Source organism: Lutra lutra, chromosome 12 (assembly GCF_902655055.1).
Source record: "Lutra lutra chromosome 12, mLutLut1.2, whole genome shotgun sequence".
Taxonomy (NCBI): domain Eukaryota; kingdom Metazoa; phylum Chordata; class Mammalia; order Carnivora; family Mustelidae; genus Lutra; species Lutra lutra.
In genome coordinates this window covers 24,747,163-24,764,831 of record NC_062289.1, presented here as the reverse complement: position 1 = coordinate 24,764,831, position 17,669 = coordinate 24,747,163, and the positions used below count along the sequence as shown (strand labels likewise).

Genomic DNA, 17,669 nt, shown 5'->3' with positions numbered 1-17,669 from the left:
CTCGTTTCCAACCCCCCTACAGTGTTCCTCCTCGACTTCCTTGTCTCCACACAGAACTTGCCTCTACATTGTTTCTGAAACCAGAGCCCTGGGAGTCCTCTTTCCCAGGGAGACCACACAGCAGAGTGGTCAAAAGCACCAGGTTTAGAATTAGGGTTCCCAGATTCACACCCCTCTGTGATTCCCCCAACAAACCTACAAAACAGAGTTAGCATTACCGTGACAAGTAACACTTGCAACTATTCCCTTATGGTCTTGAGAAACATTCCTGTTTATCAGTGGGCGTATCAAAGTAGGGAAATATTTTTGAGACACATTAACACACTTTCTTACTTTTCTTCTAAACATGGCATTCTCCTTCTACTCGAGATATTAATTTGTCTCAGGAGGATGAGATTATAATGGGAAGGTAAGGACAAAGTGCCGAAGTTCAGTTTTTGACTCTCAAAATAAGATTTCTGAGTTCTTAGCAGGGTAATTGTCTTGAAATCCTGTCTGTTGGCGTGGAGAAAGGAATTTTTTATGGTTTAAGTTTTCATTCAGAAATCAAGAGCCAAGGGCACCTGGGTGGCTCAGTGGGTTAAAGCCTCTGCCTTTGGCTCAGGTCATGATCTCTGGGTCCTGGGATCAAGCCCCACATTGGGCTCTCTGCGCTGCAGGGAGCCTGCTTCCTCCTCTCTCTCTCTCTGCCTCTTTGCCTAGTTGTGATCTCTGTCAAATAAATAAAATCTTAAAAAAAAAAAAGAAAAGAAAAGAAATCAAGAGCCAGGCCTGGGGTATGTGGCCATCATTTTCACTATAAGCCTCAGCCAGAGAGAAGTCAGGACATGAACTGAGGGAAGTCCACCTGCAGAGGGGAACCCGGAGAGACAGACTGGGGAAAGGATGCTAGGGAAGCAAGGGAACCATGTCGTGTCATTCCCAGTTTGGGCCTCTCACCCCCCACCCCCACCCCACCTCCCAGCTTAGGGGGTGTCCCATGGGCCAACCCGAGGAAGAGGCGGAACCTCCATCTGGAAGCCCAAATTCAGCTCTGGCATCGCTGGTTTAAGACTGAGCGCATGCCCATACGGGAGAAGCAAGCTGTGGGGGACCCACAGGACGGGGCTGGGCGACGCTGGGAAGCAGGACTGGCTTGTTGCTTCCCAAGTTTCCAAGGGTCTTCCAGAAGGACCTCAGGGGTAAACAAACTGTTCTCCTCTTACAGATCTAAGTGAGAAACTCCACGTCTTGGGAGAAAGTCATTTTGGTTATTTGACTACCACGACAGTAAAGATACCTTTGTTGTTTTGTTTTTTTAAACTGTGATGAAAACCAGTTTTATTACTAGCACATCGTCCCACAGATTTTAGTTTTAAAGATTTTAATTATTTGAGAGGGAGAAAGAGAGAGCGCGCGCGCGCGCATGAGAGGAGGAAGGGCAGAGGGAGAAGAAGACCCCCTTGCTGAGCAGGGAGCCTGAGGCAGGACGCGCTCCAGGAACTCCAGGATCATGACTTGAGCTGAAGGCAGTGGCTCAACCAACTGAGCCACCCAGGCGCCCCTATCCCAAGGACTTTAAACAGAACTTCATAATGATCCTCACAGGGAGACAGATCTTTATTGTATCCTATCATTGTATTTCTTAGGCTTTCGATGTTGACAATTTAACCAACGATCAGGGAAAATACACCCGATCCACTGACACACCCTGGTCTTGGACTTCCCAGCCTCCAGCACAGAAATGTGTTATTTAAGACACGCAAAGACATCTTCAGTTAGTTCTAAGAATATTGTCTCATCAGCCCAGCTCAGAGAGATAGAGGAAAGAGCCCCGGAAAGGAGGAAAAGCTGGGTGCCAACACAGACACTACCACTCAGCTCGGTGATCTGGATGGGGTCCAACACACCTCCCAACGGTATTACACCAAAGCGTGATCTTCTGTGACTGCAGTGCAGGTAAGAAGCATTAGAGTTCTTTGGTCGACTCATTATCAACCACCCCAGCAAGAAGCTACTGGTAAATTTCTACTAATGCAGCCCCCGAAGATTCAGGTTCTAGGAGAACAGGAGAGAACCCCAGTCTCCCCTCCTCTGGTCAGTCAAGATCTGTACTCCTGGCCAAATTACAGATGTCAGAGTTCACGGGGCTATATGTGAAGTCTAGAATCTAGTCCGATGGCAATCAGAAAGAGGAGCCGCTGCTTGGGGAACGCTAGTCAGACTGGACGCTAGTCAGATGGCCATCAGAATGAGGAGCTGCTGCTTGGGGAACACTAGTCAGACTGGAAGTGCTAGCCGGAGAAGACAAGACTGAATGGGCATTCTGAGACCAGCCTGTTCTGGCAGCTGCTCTAGGAGAGAAGCCCTAGGGTGGGACTAAGGGGAGACAGATGTCCACCCACATCTAAAAGTTTCAAACAGTGGAATGGCTGCCCTCTGAGGAGATGAAGTTTCTATCCCAGGCTGGGTGTCCTAATCCTAAAGACGCAGAATGAAGAGCCCTGTGATAGATGATTCGACCTCCAGCTTCGAAGAAGGGAAGTCTCCGTCACCCTGTGCATTTCATAAACACCTACTCTACAAAATAAGATCCAAGGGGCTCTACAAATAAGGGAATAAAATGAGCAGAGTCATGGCAATGACAGACTCACCCAAACGGGAAGAAAAATCTCTGCCTCGGATCGCTGAGCTAGAGTTCGGATACATCGGGTTGTCACGACAGATCGATATGGGCAATGACAAATGGGATAAAACTCTAGGAGCCCCGTGACCCAGCGGGGAAGCAGAACTGGAGCAAGCAGGTATCGATCCCTAACCCCATAGCGAAGACCGCTGCCATCACAGATTCAAACCAGCACGGCTGCACTCCAAATAGCTCACGCATCTCCACTAACACAGCCTCCACAGTCCGTCAGCAGCACAAGGGGAGAGGAACAGCTCTCCTTAGCTGGTAAGGCGGCCAGTCAGAGATGTCACCGGGATCACCCCCACACTCCCTCTTCTACTGGGTGCAAGGCATTGTCTGAAAAGACGCCCTGTAATTCTAAGTACTCGCTCTTCTCAATTAAGGCAGGTCGTCCCTCATGAGCATTTTATTCTCTAATTCTGGGAGTACAGAGGACCTAAATAATCTCTGTTATTTTGGGCTATAGGTGCCCCTCCTCTGGCTTCCAATATCATTGATCTACAACGGGGGCAGGAGCCAGGCAGGCTCAGGAAGAACTTGATTTTAAGTCCGTCCACCATGCTTCTAAGGGGCCTCCACACACAGCTTCCTCCTGCAGCCTTTCTGCCGCACCCCTCACGCAGGGAAGAGCAAAAAACTCTGCTATTGGCACACACCGGGCTGAGTACCTGATCACACAGGTGGCCTCCGTGAAGCTCCTAGCCCCGTCTCACACCGACGAGCACCTGCCATACCTAGAAAGTATGGCCATTGGAGCATCGATGGACTGACTCAATTTCTGCGGGCATGGCCGGGCTGGCTGACAGCCTCCCGAGGATTCTCACCAGCAGGCAGGGCTGAGCAGCCCGGCAGAAGAGGCCAAACACGTGCCCTGCCCCCTGGAGGGTCCTCTACCTTCGACCAGGCTTTCACGTTCTGTAACTTCTGTCTTTGATTCAAACCCACCCTCAGATCCTCAATTCAGGCCGAGATGTCAGAGGTTAAGAAGTGGAGTGGTACTCCTCTGTTCCACAAGGTTCCTAAACACTGGTCCAGAAACTTTGCTCCTTTCTCAATCCCTTGTAGAGCTTTAAAAAGAAAAAAAAAAAAAAAGGATTTGGTCCCACCTGTGAGATTCTGATTTGGGTGCAGGGCAGCAGTGGAGGAGGTGGGGAAGACAGTGTGATTCTGATACAGAAACATGTAGGGGAACCTCTGCTTACCCCACCCATGGGCAAGGCCAGACCCTGCGGATAGTAGGATTCAATTCCAATCATGCCTGTGATACAGGGCTTCCATAAGGTGTTCTTCTTTAAGCCAAAACGCTGTCCGCTGCTGTAGACTTACGTGCTAATGTAATCAAAGAGCTACTTAATCAACCACCTGTCTCTCCTTCCTTCCTTCTCAACACACAGAAAGGAGCCACACAGGCAGAGGCGGGGGAACCGGTTTCCTCTGTGGGTCAGGAACTAGTCGACAAGTACTGACTTTAGACATGGGCTTAGATGCTGGAAGTGTCTGGACATGTAGCCCTGTCAACAAGGAGAACGATGTGTGACTTGCCCTCCGTTACTGGCCCGCACCACACGCCTCGTTAGTGGCACCAGACGGGCAGGCTCACGACTCCCCCCAGCACCACCACCCAAGTGTTTGGTTCCTGCAGCATCATGTATTTCCTGCTGCGTGAGCTTACAGATGCCATAGCCAAAGGCTGCAGTGTCCACCTTCTAACACGAGTGCAAGGTCACGGTCAATGCAAAATGGAAAGTTGTTGGTTTTCTATGTAGGAAAATCAAAAGGTTGAAACAATGCAACTGAAAAGCTGTATTTCCTCCAGACAGACTGGCGACCACCTATACACTTCTACAACCTTCAAACACAGCCCTGTAAGAAGTCCCAAGAGACTTCAGTGATTACATGGGATTGCCATCATTCACTCAGCCCTGAAGGTACTGCATGTTCTCTGAGGCCGACCTACGAAGGGACGACCGCTCTGAATTCCCCTTCAGACGCCAGGATACACCTCTTCCCCAAGCATGACTGCCATTGCCGCCACGATGCCAGATGCCAACCCAACACTTCCTTTGTGCCAGCAGCCATTCTAAGAACTTTCCATTGATCAACTCCTTGACTTCTAACACACTTGGGAGTTAGACGCTGCACTCTTCCCCATTTTTGAGACACGGGCACCGGTACAAAGTAAGCTCAACTTAAGGAGTTCACCTAAAGCCACACAGCCAAGTTTCACGAAGCCAGGCAACCCCTGCCCGCCACCGCCGCCCCTGGCCACCCAGCCACCTTGCTTCACAGCCCTTTCCTTCCCTACTCCACTCCCGCATGTTGGCAGATGGTTTACAGCTGCTCTGTCCTCTGGGATATAAATGTAAAAACACTCAGAAGTGAAAAAGAAAGAGTGGTTAGCACAGTGTGGAAGGCATTACTACAAAGTAAATAGAAATGCCACCTCATCATGCTAGGCTTCACATTTTATTAGCTTTCTTACCGGAAATTATTTCAGACACCTTGAAAAATGAAATCTATTCACACATCACCACCACTAACAATTCTGAAAGAAACCCATGTGAGGTGCTAAGTTTGACTGAGAGCAGGAAAAAAATCTACGTAACAAGAAAGGGGTGTAGAGATCGGCAGGAGCTTGGGGCCACTGGGTACTGCCAGGTGCAGAGTCCATGCATGGCAGACTGAGAAGGGGAGTACATACATGTGTCTTCTCGTCCAGCTGAGGAAATCGAGGTGCATTAAGTGACCTTGCCCAGGAAGAGGCATGGGAAGGAAGCAGTGAGGACGGGAGGCTAAGTGGGGTCTGTGAGCTAGGCTAGCCCACCTCCTCACACGGGAGCATTCCACAAATCACATCCAGCCAACCCAGTGTGTGCAGGTTTTAAGATTTTAAAATACAGGTAAGTACCTAAGTACATCTTCAGTTCTCTTAAGTCATTAGTATCTAGACAAAGAAATGCTTCCAGAATGTTAACAGGAATCCACCCAGATTAACTTTTCGCAATCAATGGAAAAGAACAGGTAACCAACTCATTAAATTTGCACATGTGTCAAGCTAGGGAGAACGATCATATCAGATGCGAAAATCAGGATTCCAAAGGATCCACTCTCTAGCATGGAATGCAGATACAATGATGAAATTTCACATCCATAACTGGAATCATGCTCAAGAACTAAGAAATCAATTGTGCAAATGCAGAATGAGGGCAACATATCTTAAAATAAGCTTTAATTTATAGTGACAGAAAGAAGATCAGTTATCTGGGGGTGGAGAGTTCAAAGGAGCAGTAGGAAACTTTTGGGAGTTCAGGAAATGTTTGTTATCTGAATTGTGATTTTGTAGGTATGTACATATGTCAAAATGTGTCAACTTGTTCATGCAGTTTAATCTGTAACTGTGTTTTTAAATGCATCTACTTCATTGCCAGTCGATTAAATCTAATTAAAGTTGTAATAAAATAGTTCTTGTGTCTGTGTGGGCAGGTGAGGGGAATGAGGCATAGAATTTTAGCGGTTTGCAAACTTACTAAAATTCAACAATATGGACTCCAGGAAACAGAGGGTTTCATAGGGGAGACAGTGGGGGGATGGGTGAGCCCCATGGTGGGTATCAAGGAGGGCACGGATTGCATGAACACTGGGTGTCATACACAAACAATGAATCATGGGGCCCTGCATCAAAAACTAATGAGGTACTGGATGGTAACTAACAAAAGAAAAAAACCTCAACAATATGAAATGGCTGCCAAAAGCCAAAGCAACTCTAGGCTCCTCCAACTGAAATTGTGTGTGAAAATCAGCTCTTCATCTCGTTTGGTAGACCACATCCAACGAGCACCAATATCAGAAAGACCAGATGGGATCTAAGAGTGACCACCCCGGGACAGGGTCTGAAAACCACACTGCCCAGGAATGGCTTGGCACCCGGGATCTGGCCCCATGCTGGGGAGAGAAGGGACTTCCAGGGACTGCTGTGTGGAAGGAAATGGCCCATCCTTTCCTCTACAGCTTCCTGCTGCTCAGATCTACAGGGAAAAGCAGATGGAGAGCAAGCAGAGCACTGGGCATAAGAAAAATTTCTGATGATGAAAGTAGTTAAACAAGGACCACATTCCGGAGACACCTGTACTGGGCACGTGCAGGTAGCACCCAGAGGACCCACTGTGGGGACACGGGCTCTAGCGTTCTGACAGCACAACCGAGTTCTACCCCCCGACTACAGGCTCTCTCCTTTCAAACACGCTCGGACGGGAGCCCACATTCCTAAACTGAAAGATCTTAGCTCTATGATTTTTGATACGGGCCTTAACCCCACAGAGCACGCTGGAGACACCAGAGACAGACACCTGACAACATTCATCTCCCCTGTGGCATCATGAGCTAGACAGAGTCTGGTCCTGTTCTTTTCTAGCTCCTCACTTTAAAAGCAGAGGACAGTGTACAAACATACTACCAATTTCTTTTCACACAGGGATGTTATCAGCCACATTCAGCACACACTTCAATAACTTTCCATACACTCAGAAATTTAAACAGCTGGGGCGCCTGGGTGGCTCAGTGGGTTAAGCCGCTGCCTTCGGCTCAGGTCATGATCTCGGGGTCCTGGGATCGAGTCCCACATCGGGCTCTCTGCTCAGCAGGAAGCCTGCTTCCCTCTCTCTCTCTCTCTGCCTGCCTCTCCGTCTACTTGTGCTCTCTCTCTGTCAAATAAAAAAAAAAAAAAAAAAAAATTTAAACAGCTGAACCAGAGTCTTAAACATGACAGATAACAATACAAAGAACTGAAGAAATCTAAGGTTACAAAGGGTCAAAAGGCGCTGCATATCTGAGTGCCATGGTGACCCCTGGGGAGGGAGATGGGCGTGTGCTGACTGGGAAGACTGGGCAGGAGGGAACAGAGTTGGCGAGTCGGGGAAGAGGGGCACAGGCGAACAGCATCCAGACGCCCCGAGCATCTCCGAGAGCTTGTCCTACAGCAGCCTAGTCCTGACCGGTCCCAACTTGAAGCCAAAATGAATGGGAAGGAAAACCAAATTTCACCCTTCCACCAAGGTTGACCAAAGTGCTAAGTTCAAAATTGACTGTAAAAATTCAACAAGTCCATGCTCCTGAATTACTGGCCTTCCCGGTGATTCTGTCACTCATCGTATTCAATCAACAACAGCCAGCGAACTTCCACATTCACACTCCAGCGTTCACAGAGCTAAATAGCACCATTTCTCACAGGGCCCAATGTTCTCTTAAACTGGGAGGATACTGGGAGCTACAGAGGCCCAAGCATCTGTCCCCAGACATGTAGTAGGCGGTGAACCACTACCAGAGAGCAACCCCCAGAACCCCCCATTCGGCAAAGAGCTTACAGTGGAACAAAATCTGGCTCTGCACTCCTCATCAGGACCATGTACTGTGAACACACGAGACCAACCCCAAAGTACTTCACACCCCCACTTCCCCCACTACAGCATAAAAACCCCTAACAAGCTACCTTACATCATAAAGTAAGAAGAAACGGATGTCACTCTACTTTAAACTCAGTCTCAAAGCAAACTGTGGCTTAGATCACTTGTGTATAATTCTTTTTCTAAATTACTTTCCCCAATGATCCCAGTCCCCGAGTTTGTAGCTGAAGAGATCCTGCAAAGGCCTGTGTCCCTTCTCAGGTACCCAGAGTTCCCCACCCCAACGACCAAGAAGAGAAGTTATCAAATCTACTGTTTTGGCCTCCAGAAATGGAAGATGCAGAACTGACTTCCTCTCTTGTGCAACACACACTTAGAGCCTCCCCCTTCTACTCCTACCATTAGCCCTTTAACTCTTCCTTCTTCTTACCTGAAAGGCTTCTAGGTTTCTGGGGCGCATTTCCCCCGTGGAGACTCATCTCCACACTGCATCCACAAAAGGCCTTCAGATGCTCTACAAACTCTTTATCCTTCTAGGAGCACACATCCACCAAGATACCCTCTCTAGGGACCCAAGCAGAATTTATAAATTAGATTCCTTCTCCCACTGAGCACAGGTTTTCTGCTCTCATGGAGCTCCTCCCCATCTCGGGGAAGGCTCCCCACCCCAAAGTCTGTTTCACTCAACCCACTGGCTCCCTGCCATGGGTGGACCCGCCTGTACTCCCTCTCCCTGATCCCAGGCAATAGTTGTCCCATGTTGCACTATTAGTCATGGCTTGGCAACACAGCTGAGCCAGATGGAATTGTGCACGCTCAATTACCTTGGCTACCTGAGCAAAGAAATTTGCTTTGCAGTGTCTCCACTCTTTCAGAAAAATAACACAAACAACTCAAAAAAGGGATCAGACCTGGCCATCCCAATAACAGATCCCACATCCACCTAGAAAGGGCACTGAAACCCCATTCTACTGTAAAACCTTAGGCGCTTTTTAACTATGAAGGGGAAAGGTCTCCCCTTTGGCTTTCCTGGCGTCCTGAGGACCCAAGTTTGCTCTCCTCTCAAAGAGAGAACCAGTCAGTACGTACCACACAGGGAGGCAGTAAGGCTTCTCGGCTACTTCAGGGGGCTTCAGGGCAAACTCACCAGGCCTGGCTTCCAGCATCTCCCGTTTACTATCTTAATAACCTTGGAAGATTATTCAACATCCTCAAGTCCCTATCCTTGTCCGCATAGTGGGGATAATAACTGATCTCACTTAAAGAATATGTTGATTCTTTCTATTCTCCCTTGAACACCAATTATAGGCCCTATGGCAAACGTTAGTGATACTAGAACATGACACTATGCCCCAGTGTCTCAGACTTGGCAATTCCCTATCAGTCCCCACATGGAAATAATCTACAACAGACAAGTTATATCCACAAGACCTAAGCTGCTCACAAGATGCTCCCGTCCTCAGAAATAGTATAGGAGGGGCATCTGGATGGCTCAGTGGGTTAAAGCCTCTGCCTTCAGTTCAGGTCATGATCCCAGGGTCCTGGGATTGAGCCCCGCATCGGGCTCTCTGCTCAGCAGGGAGTCAGCTTCCTCCTCTCTCTCTCTGCCTGCCTCTCTGCCTACTTGTGATCTCTGTCAAATAAATAAAATCTTAAAAAAAAAAAAAAAAGAAATAGTATAGGAGAAAGAAAAGATTATGAAACAGGACCCACCAGAGGAAAAATGTTCTTTGAACATTCTTTGCATCCTACTACTTCCTTACCTAATAAGCTCTGAGATGTCTCCATGCTCTAGGCCAGCATTTCCCAAAGAGCGACAGCAGTCCCTTGAGATAATTCCTGAAAATCCTGTTGTTCTAGGTCTGATCTGCAAACCCAGCCTAACACATCCCCACCTCGGAGACTTGGGGTGCACGTTGACATCACCGCTCTGAGCAGCTCTATGTTAAAGTTGCTTCATTCTGGATTAACCCAACATTTCCCAAACCTGTTTGGCCATCTTCTACCCCTCTGATAATAGCAAGCGCTCTGTTTTCCTAAAGTTGACCCCAGCCTTCACGGGTCTCCAGTCCAGCCCCTCATTGTCCAGTCCACAGCCCTAAAGACCCTCTTACCATGTAGGTTACACTTACTGGGGTACTGGCCCCTGATCGTACTTTCTGGTTTTAATAGCTTGAAACAAAATTCCCAGTACACACACAATTCACTATTTCAAAGTATACAATTCAAAGGGTTTTAAGTAAATCTGTTTAATTGTACATCCCTCACCACCACCAATTTTAGATCATTTTTATCTCCTTCCTCCACCCCCAAAAAATACCCATAAGCAATCTCTACCATGTCACTTCTAACCTCAAGCCCTAGACAAGTAATAACATGTTCTAGATTTGCTTGTTCTGGACACTCTTAAATGGAGTCACACAATATGTGGTCCTGTGTGCCTGGCTTTTTTTTTTTTTTTTTTTTATTTGACAGAGAGATCACAAGCAGGCAGAGAGGCAGGCAGAGAGAGAGGAGGAAGCAGGCTCCCTGCAGAGCAGAAAGCCCGATGCGGGGCTCGATCCCAGGACTCTGAGATCATGACCTGAGCCGAAGGCAGTGGCTTAACCCACTGAGCCACCCAGGCGCCCCATGTGTGCCTGGCTTCTTTTGCTCAGCTGACTTTCAAGGTTCATCCATATGGTATCACTTGTCAGGACTTTGTCCCTTTTTGTCCAAACACCAGTATATGGATATACCAGGTTTCGTTTATCCATTCATCAGCTGACAGTTATTTAGGTTGTTTTCACCTGTTGGCTATTACGAGCAATGCTATTATGAACATTTGCATAGAAGTTTTTCCGTGAACACTGTTCCATTTCTCTTGGGTATAAATCCAAGAGTGGAATTGTGGAGTCATGTGGGTAAGTGTGCTTAACTTCTTGAGAAACTGCCGAAGTATTTTCTAGAGCAGCTATGCATGTGACGTTCCCACTGGCAGCACAGGAAGATGTTCATTTCTCCACAACCTCACACACATTGTCACTACATCTTTTTAATTCGACATCCCAAGGGGCGTGAAGCAGTAGGTCATTGTGGTTTTGTGACCCTGTCTTTGATGGCCCACTTGTGAGGTGATGATCACTCATTCCAGCCACACAGCTGCCTTCTTCTATGCACCGTATTAGTTCATCAAGATGCAGCTTAAATCCCACAGGTTTCTTGGACAATCTGTGACCACTAGGACTCCAAGCTCGATCCCAGTGATGCCATGCATGGCTTTTGTGTACACTTCCTGCAGTGGCAGGTGTTTTGGCTGACTAGGGCTTCTCTCCCCAACCAGACTGTGCGCTCCTTCAGAGTCTGGGAACATTCTTCCGTTTTTCAGTGTTCATTCAGCAAGCCGTCTGTCAAATGGCTGCTAGCACACAAATGCCTGCAGGTACAACTGAACACAGGAGCTGAGGCGGAGGTGGGTAGGCTGGAAGAGTGGGCACTCTGGGTCTTGGACTGGGAGGAAGGAGCAGAAGCAGCAAGTAGTGGAGGTGAGTGCCCTCTCTTAGAGGGAACTACAGGTTCTCCTGCAGAGGCTAGAACTAATGAATGTGAGGTTTCATACTATTTCAACCTTTATTTTTTTATTTGAGAGAGATTTTATTTGAGAGAGAGTGTGCATGTGTGAGGTGGGGGTGGGGGATAGGGGAGTGGGCAGGGGGTAGAGGGAGAGGAAGAGAAGGAATCCCAAAGCAGGTTCCCAGGCTACAAGTTGAGCCCAATGCAAGGCTCAAGCTCATGATCCTGACATGACCTGAGCCAAAACCAAGAGTCAGATGCTCGGAGCACCTGGGTGGCTCAGTGGGTTAAAGCCTCTGCCTTTGGCTCAGGTCATGATCTCAGGGTCCTGGGATCGAGCCCCACATCAGGGTCTCTGCTCAGCAGGGAGCCTGTTTCCCCCTCTCTCTCTGCCTACATCTCTGCCTTCTTGTGATCACTCTGTCAAATAAATAAATAAAATCTTTAAAAAAACCCACAACAGTCAGATCCTCATCCAACTGAGCCACCCAGGCACCACTAACCTTTTCTTTACTGTGAATCGCCATTTACTCTCAAGTCTAGCTTTGCTGAATTCAATAGGGGTAGGGGCAGTGACTAGTTGCTGGCTGTCCTTGTGTTTCTTCCTTCTTCCCTCCAGCATGGCAGGACTCTGCAGCAGCTTTCAGGATGGGGATGATGGTATCTATCCCTCTGAGCTTTGACAGGATTCCCCGACCCCCTCAGAGCACCAGGAGCTGGAAAGTCTCTGATGCGAGCCACACCAAGAAAGAAAATCCATAGGGTCAACTGAGTGTAGACAAAGCAGGAAAGAACAGCCAATTAAAGAAATGTTTCTTCAATAAATGGTGTTAGAAAAATTGGACAGCAACATAAAGAAACTGGACTACTTTCTTACACCACACACAAAAATAAACTCAGAACAGACAAAAGTCCTAAATGTGAGATAGGAAATCATCAAAATCCTGGAGGAGACCACAGGCAGCAACCTCTTTGACCTCGGCCATAGCAATTTCTTACTAGACACATCACCAGAGGCAAGGGAGACAAAAGCAAACATGAACTATTGGGACTCCATCAAGATAAAAAGCTTCTGCACAGACAAGGAAACAGTCAACAAAACTAAAAGGCAGCCCACAGAATGGGAGGAGACATTTGCAAAGGACATATCTGATAAAGGGTTAGTATCCAAAATCTAAAAAGAGCTTATAAAACACAACACCCAAAAAGCAAATAATCCAGCTAAGAAATGGGCAGAAGACATGAACAGACACTTTTCCAAAGAAGACATCCAGATGGTCAACAGACACACTAAAGATGCTTAGCATTACATGGCATCAGGGAAATACAGATCAAAACTTCAATGAGATACCACCTCGCACCTGTCAGAATGGCTAAAATCAACAACACAGGAAACAACAGACGTTGGCGAGGATGCAGAGAAAGGGGAAACCTCTTGCACTGTTGGTGGGAATGCAAACTGGTGCAGCTACTCTGGAAAACAGTGTGGATGGAGGCTCCTCAGAAAGCCAAAAATAGAACTACCTTATGATCTAGCAATTGCACCACTAAGTATTTACTCAAAGGATACAAAAATACAAATCTGAAGCGCACTGGCACTCCAATGTTTACAGCAGGGTTATCAACAATACCAAACTATGGAAAGAGCTTAAGTGTCCATCAACTAGTGAATGGATAAAGAAGATGTGGTATAAATACAAATACACACACACATACACACACACACACACAGAGGAATATTACTCAGCAATCGAAAAGAATGAACTCAAAGAAAAAACAAAAAAAGAACTCTTGCTATTTGCAAGGACAAGGATGAAGCTACAGTATATTATACTCAGCAAAATGAGTCAGAGAAAAACAAATACCATGTGATTTCACCGGAGTGGAATTTAACAAAATGAAACAGATGAACACATGGGAAGGGGAACAACAACAAAAAAAGGAAACAAACCATAAGAGACTCTTATTAGAGAACAAACTGGGAGTGATGGCGGGAGGTATGTGGGAGATGGGCTAAACGGGTGGTGGGCATTGTGGAGGGCACTTGTCATGAACAGCACTGGGTGTTATATATAAGGGATGAATCACTAAATTCTACTCCTGAAGCCAATACTATACTCTATGGTAACTAACTAGAATTTAAATAAAAACTTGAAAGGAAAAAAAAAATCAAATCCCCAGTGAATCAAGAGATACAACTGCTGAATCCAAGGCCAACAGAGTCACAGTCTCCCAATACCGCAAGTCATTAACTTTGGTTTCTTACACTGATTATTTCGCCCAGCTGTTCCAGAGATCAGATGCAAAGCGCACTGTGCTAGGCTGTGGCTACTTGAATCACATCATTATTTCAACAGCTACTGATGAATCAAGGAGGAACTCAACCCAGTCAGGGAAGTATTGTTTAATGAATGTGGTCTAGCATCTGGAATTGACAGAGAAGATCCATACTGGAAATACAGCAAAAACTTTTCTGCACAACAAAGATTCTGTTGGGGCTTCCAATGTGTCTCTCGAATCAGTAAGAAACCCTAAGCTGCTGACACCAGAACATTCAAAAATAGCTCTCTCCCATGGCCACACATGCTGGACTTACGCTTCTAAGGCGCGTTCATGAGCAAAAATTGCATAAGAATGTCAGCAAAATTATTTGGCTACAACCTAGGACTCAGTGAGTAAAATGAGTATAAACTTTAAAACAAAACCCTGAAGGAAGCAATTCCTGGTCCAACTTTAACACCCAAACCCCTTAATTGTGAAATTCGTAAACCTAGGGCAAGACTGTATCATCACCACCCTGTACAACTGCATCCCCTTCCCTCTAGTGGATGTGAACATGGACCCAAGCAAATGAAATAACCCAAGTATCGAATAACCATGCATCCAGCTCCAGGCATGGAAGGGAAGATCGGGGGCATTTAAGCGAGAGGATCTATGGTGTGAAGAACTCCGGAGGCTAGGAGACTCTCAGAGCTATCAGGGCACCCCAAGAAGTCTTCAGTAAAAGAACCCCAGCAACTTCTGATACATCTAAGTGCAACTGGGTAAGAGGAGAATGGGATGGAAAACAATGATAAATGATATCCATCAAGAGACGAGTCAAAGAGCTGCTAGAACTTTTAGTATAGTAGAAAGTCATCAGAACCAAGCCACACTCACCTGTGTGTATGTGTGTGTGTGTTTTAAGATTTTAGAGACACAGAGAGAGAGAGAGAGAGTGTTGTGTGCATGTGTGCTTTTGAGTAAGGAGAGGGGCAGAGAGAGACAATCTCCAGCAGACTCCCCACTGAGCAAAGAGCCCAATGTGGAGCTTGATCTCACAGCCCATGAGATCATGATCTGAGCCAAAACCACGAGCCAAACACTCCAACGACTGAGCCACCCGGGCGCCCCTCACCTTCTGTTTTATAGCCACAAAGAAGACATCCTCCAAAGAAAGGAAGATAGTTGAAGACTCAATGCAAGTGATTCTCCCAAAGCATGGGAGCTTGTCCCAATCCCAGGTCTTTCTCCACTTTGCCATACTCTTGACCTCCCATAGTAACACCTGAGTGGGTCTGCGTACTAAAACACCGAAGCACATTAAAACCCATTCTTCTCTCCACATGCCCCAACCATGAACCATGCTTTCTGTCAGGAGGCTTGTGTCAATAAGTTATCAAGCTAAGTGATTTCTAGTCAAGCCCTGAAGTAGATTAATACAGTACTTGGTCTTCTTTATGGCATTAGAGTTGTCAAAGGTAGAGACCATTTTAGCCCCCCCAGGTGCCCACCACACTTTAGAGAAATAAAATGGTTATGGATCATTCTATTTGTTGAATTGCTCATCTCTCCCATCAGTGCTCACGTTGAACATGGTCAGTAAATATCCATAAGGAAGCAGAAATTTTTCTACACTGAGTTCTACAACCAGCAAGGAAATACTGAATCAGTAGAGAAGTCTACAGAACAGCCTTCTGTCATAGAAACTTTCACTGGGCTGAAAATTATACCCTGAAATCCACAGAAACACACATCATCTGAAATGGGATTTCTCTCACTAAATTAGCCAACGCAGCCCTCCTCCCCACAAAGGACTTCCCTAGGTTTGCTAGCTCCATAAGGAGTTCTCCAGAGATGGCAAGAAAGATTTGCTTGGAAAGATCCAGCATGTTAGCATGAATAGGAATATGCATTTCTACGAAAAAGTCGGTGAATCTATCTACCCCCACTTTATGCCTGAATAGTTCAAGACCATTAGTGTGATGATTAGTTTTACATGTCAGCTTAGCTCGGCCATAGGACCCCAGTATTTGGTCAAGCAGTAGTCAAGACAGTGCTGGTAAAGAGATTAGCATTTCAGTTGGTAGGCTGTCCTTTTTTTTTTTTTTAACCCGTGACCCTTCATAATGTGGGTGGGCCTCAACCAATCAGATGAAGACCCTAAGAAGAAAAAAAAGTTTACCTTCCCCGAAGAGAGAATTATGACAGCAGACTGGCCTCAGACTTGAAATACAATATTCACTCCTCCGTAGGTCTCCAGCCCGCCAGCCTGCCCTGCAGACTGCACAATCACAGGAGACCATTCCTTAAAATAACCCACAGACCCCTCCCCAAACACACACATTCTCCCTCTCTTCCCCTGCTACTGGTTTGTTTCCCAGCAGAACCCTAATAGAATCACCTAGCCCACTTTCCAATGAAACAGACCTGTACCCATCTTGCAGAGCTTAAAAAAAAAAAAAGACAAAACAGAGGAGATTGACTTAAGTCTCTAAAGAGAACTCTAGACCCACTATACACAACCCCTGTTTTGAAATTCCCATTTCAAATGCTCGGTATCTCAGGAAGTTCTCGGAGTCCTGGTTCCTTCAAAGGGAGTAAGACTTGAGCAGGATCTGTGAAACGCATGGTGAGGCTAGAAAATGAATCTGTTACCCCAGGAGGGGAGGGAAGAAATCTAAAAGGCAGGCAAGGACAGAGGAAATCCCAAGGCATTTGTTTTTGTCATTGCTCAGAAAAATTGAATGAAGTCTTAGGAGCTCCTGCTCTTCAAGGAGAGGTTCGGGTTCACAGGATGACAATGATGACGAGGGGAAAGGCAGAGAGAACTAGAACCTGAGTTGGAGCTGTCCCCAGTACTTTCACGCAACCCCAGAATCACCACTCGACTACTGGGCAAAAGCAGCCAAGGAAGGCAGACACTTCCCTTTCTGCTCTCAGATTACCCGAAAGGACCGCCGGGCTGAAGTCTTTCTTACCTGGCCATCTGCTTGTAGGCTTCTTCTGCCACAGCAAAGATGTGTGGGTCCATGTCCCCCATGTTTTGGCCGCTGTAGGCATAGATGACATCTTGACCATAGATTGGCAGCTGCTCGTAAGGATTAATGGCAACCAGCACGATCCCTGCAAACAGAGAATGCAGTCAGATGCTGACAGCAAGCCGGCCAGCCGGCACAAACCTTTTAAAGGCCTTGTTTATATACATCAAAACGAAACATGGAGGAGGAGAATGAATCACAACCAACCACTCAACTAAATCAAGATGTGTCTGAGTCTCCACCAGGCACTGTGCTAGGCTCCGCTGGAGAAAAGAAAGCCGGGCCCCCAAATACCCTAGAGTGTTGAATAAGCACGTGTGCGTGCATGTACACAGATGCTCAGCAAACAGCCCTCCTAAAATGCACGCGAAGTGCTGCACAAGCAAATCTTGTCGCAACCGGTATTAACTGGGGGACGCTGGTGAATTACTTCACCTCTAGGTGCCTCAGTTTCCTGGACTATAAAACTGGGAATCCTAATTACCTTCACCAGCTTGTCTTGCAGGTAATGATTAATAAAGAACTCTTGGACCAGCATCTTGCCTAGTAAGCACAGAGTGTTCGATTTTTATTAGCTCACATCATTTTATATCATGTATTATTTTTCACTTTTTTAAAAAAAGTTTTGTATCTCCTGAAAGTATGTTACAATGATGGACTCAAATACATGTTGCATGAAGTCAGTAAACCATCGAACACCCCCGATCTTTCATGGAAAGGCAAGGTAATATTGGAGAACACACAAAGAAA

General features: G+C 46.6%; 1 protein-coding gene across 2 annotated transcripts in view; it reads right to left on the bottom strand.

Annotated features, from left to right (window-relative positions):
- Window positions 1–17,669, bottom strand: part of MYO5B (myosin VB) — a 348,888-nt gene that overhangs the window by 166,487 nt on the left and 164,732 nt on the right. For both annotated transcript variants that reach the window (XM_047696392.1, XM_047696393.1), the window contains exon 4: window positions 16,860–17,004. In XM_047696392.1, coding sequence (XP_047552348.1) covers window positions 16,860–17,004 — 145 coding nt within the window. The remainder of the gene's footprint in view (window positions 1–16,859; window positions 17,005–17,669) is intronic.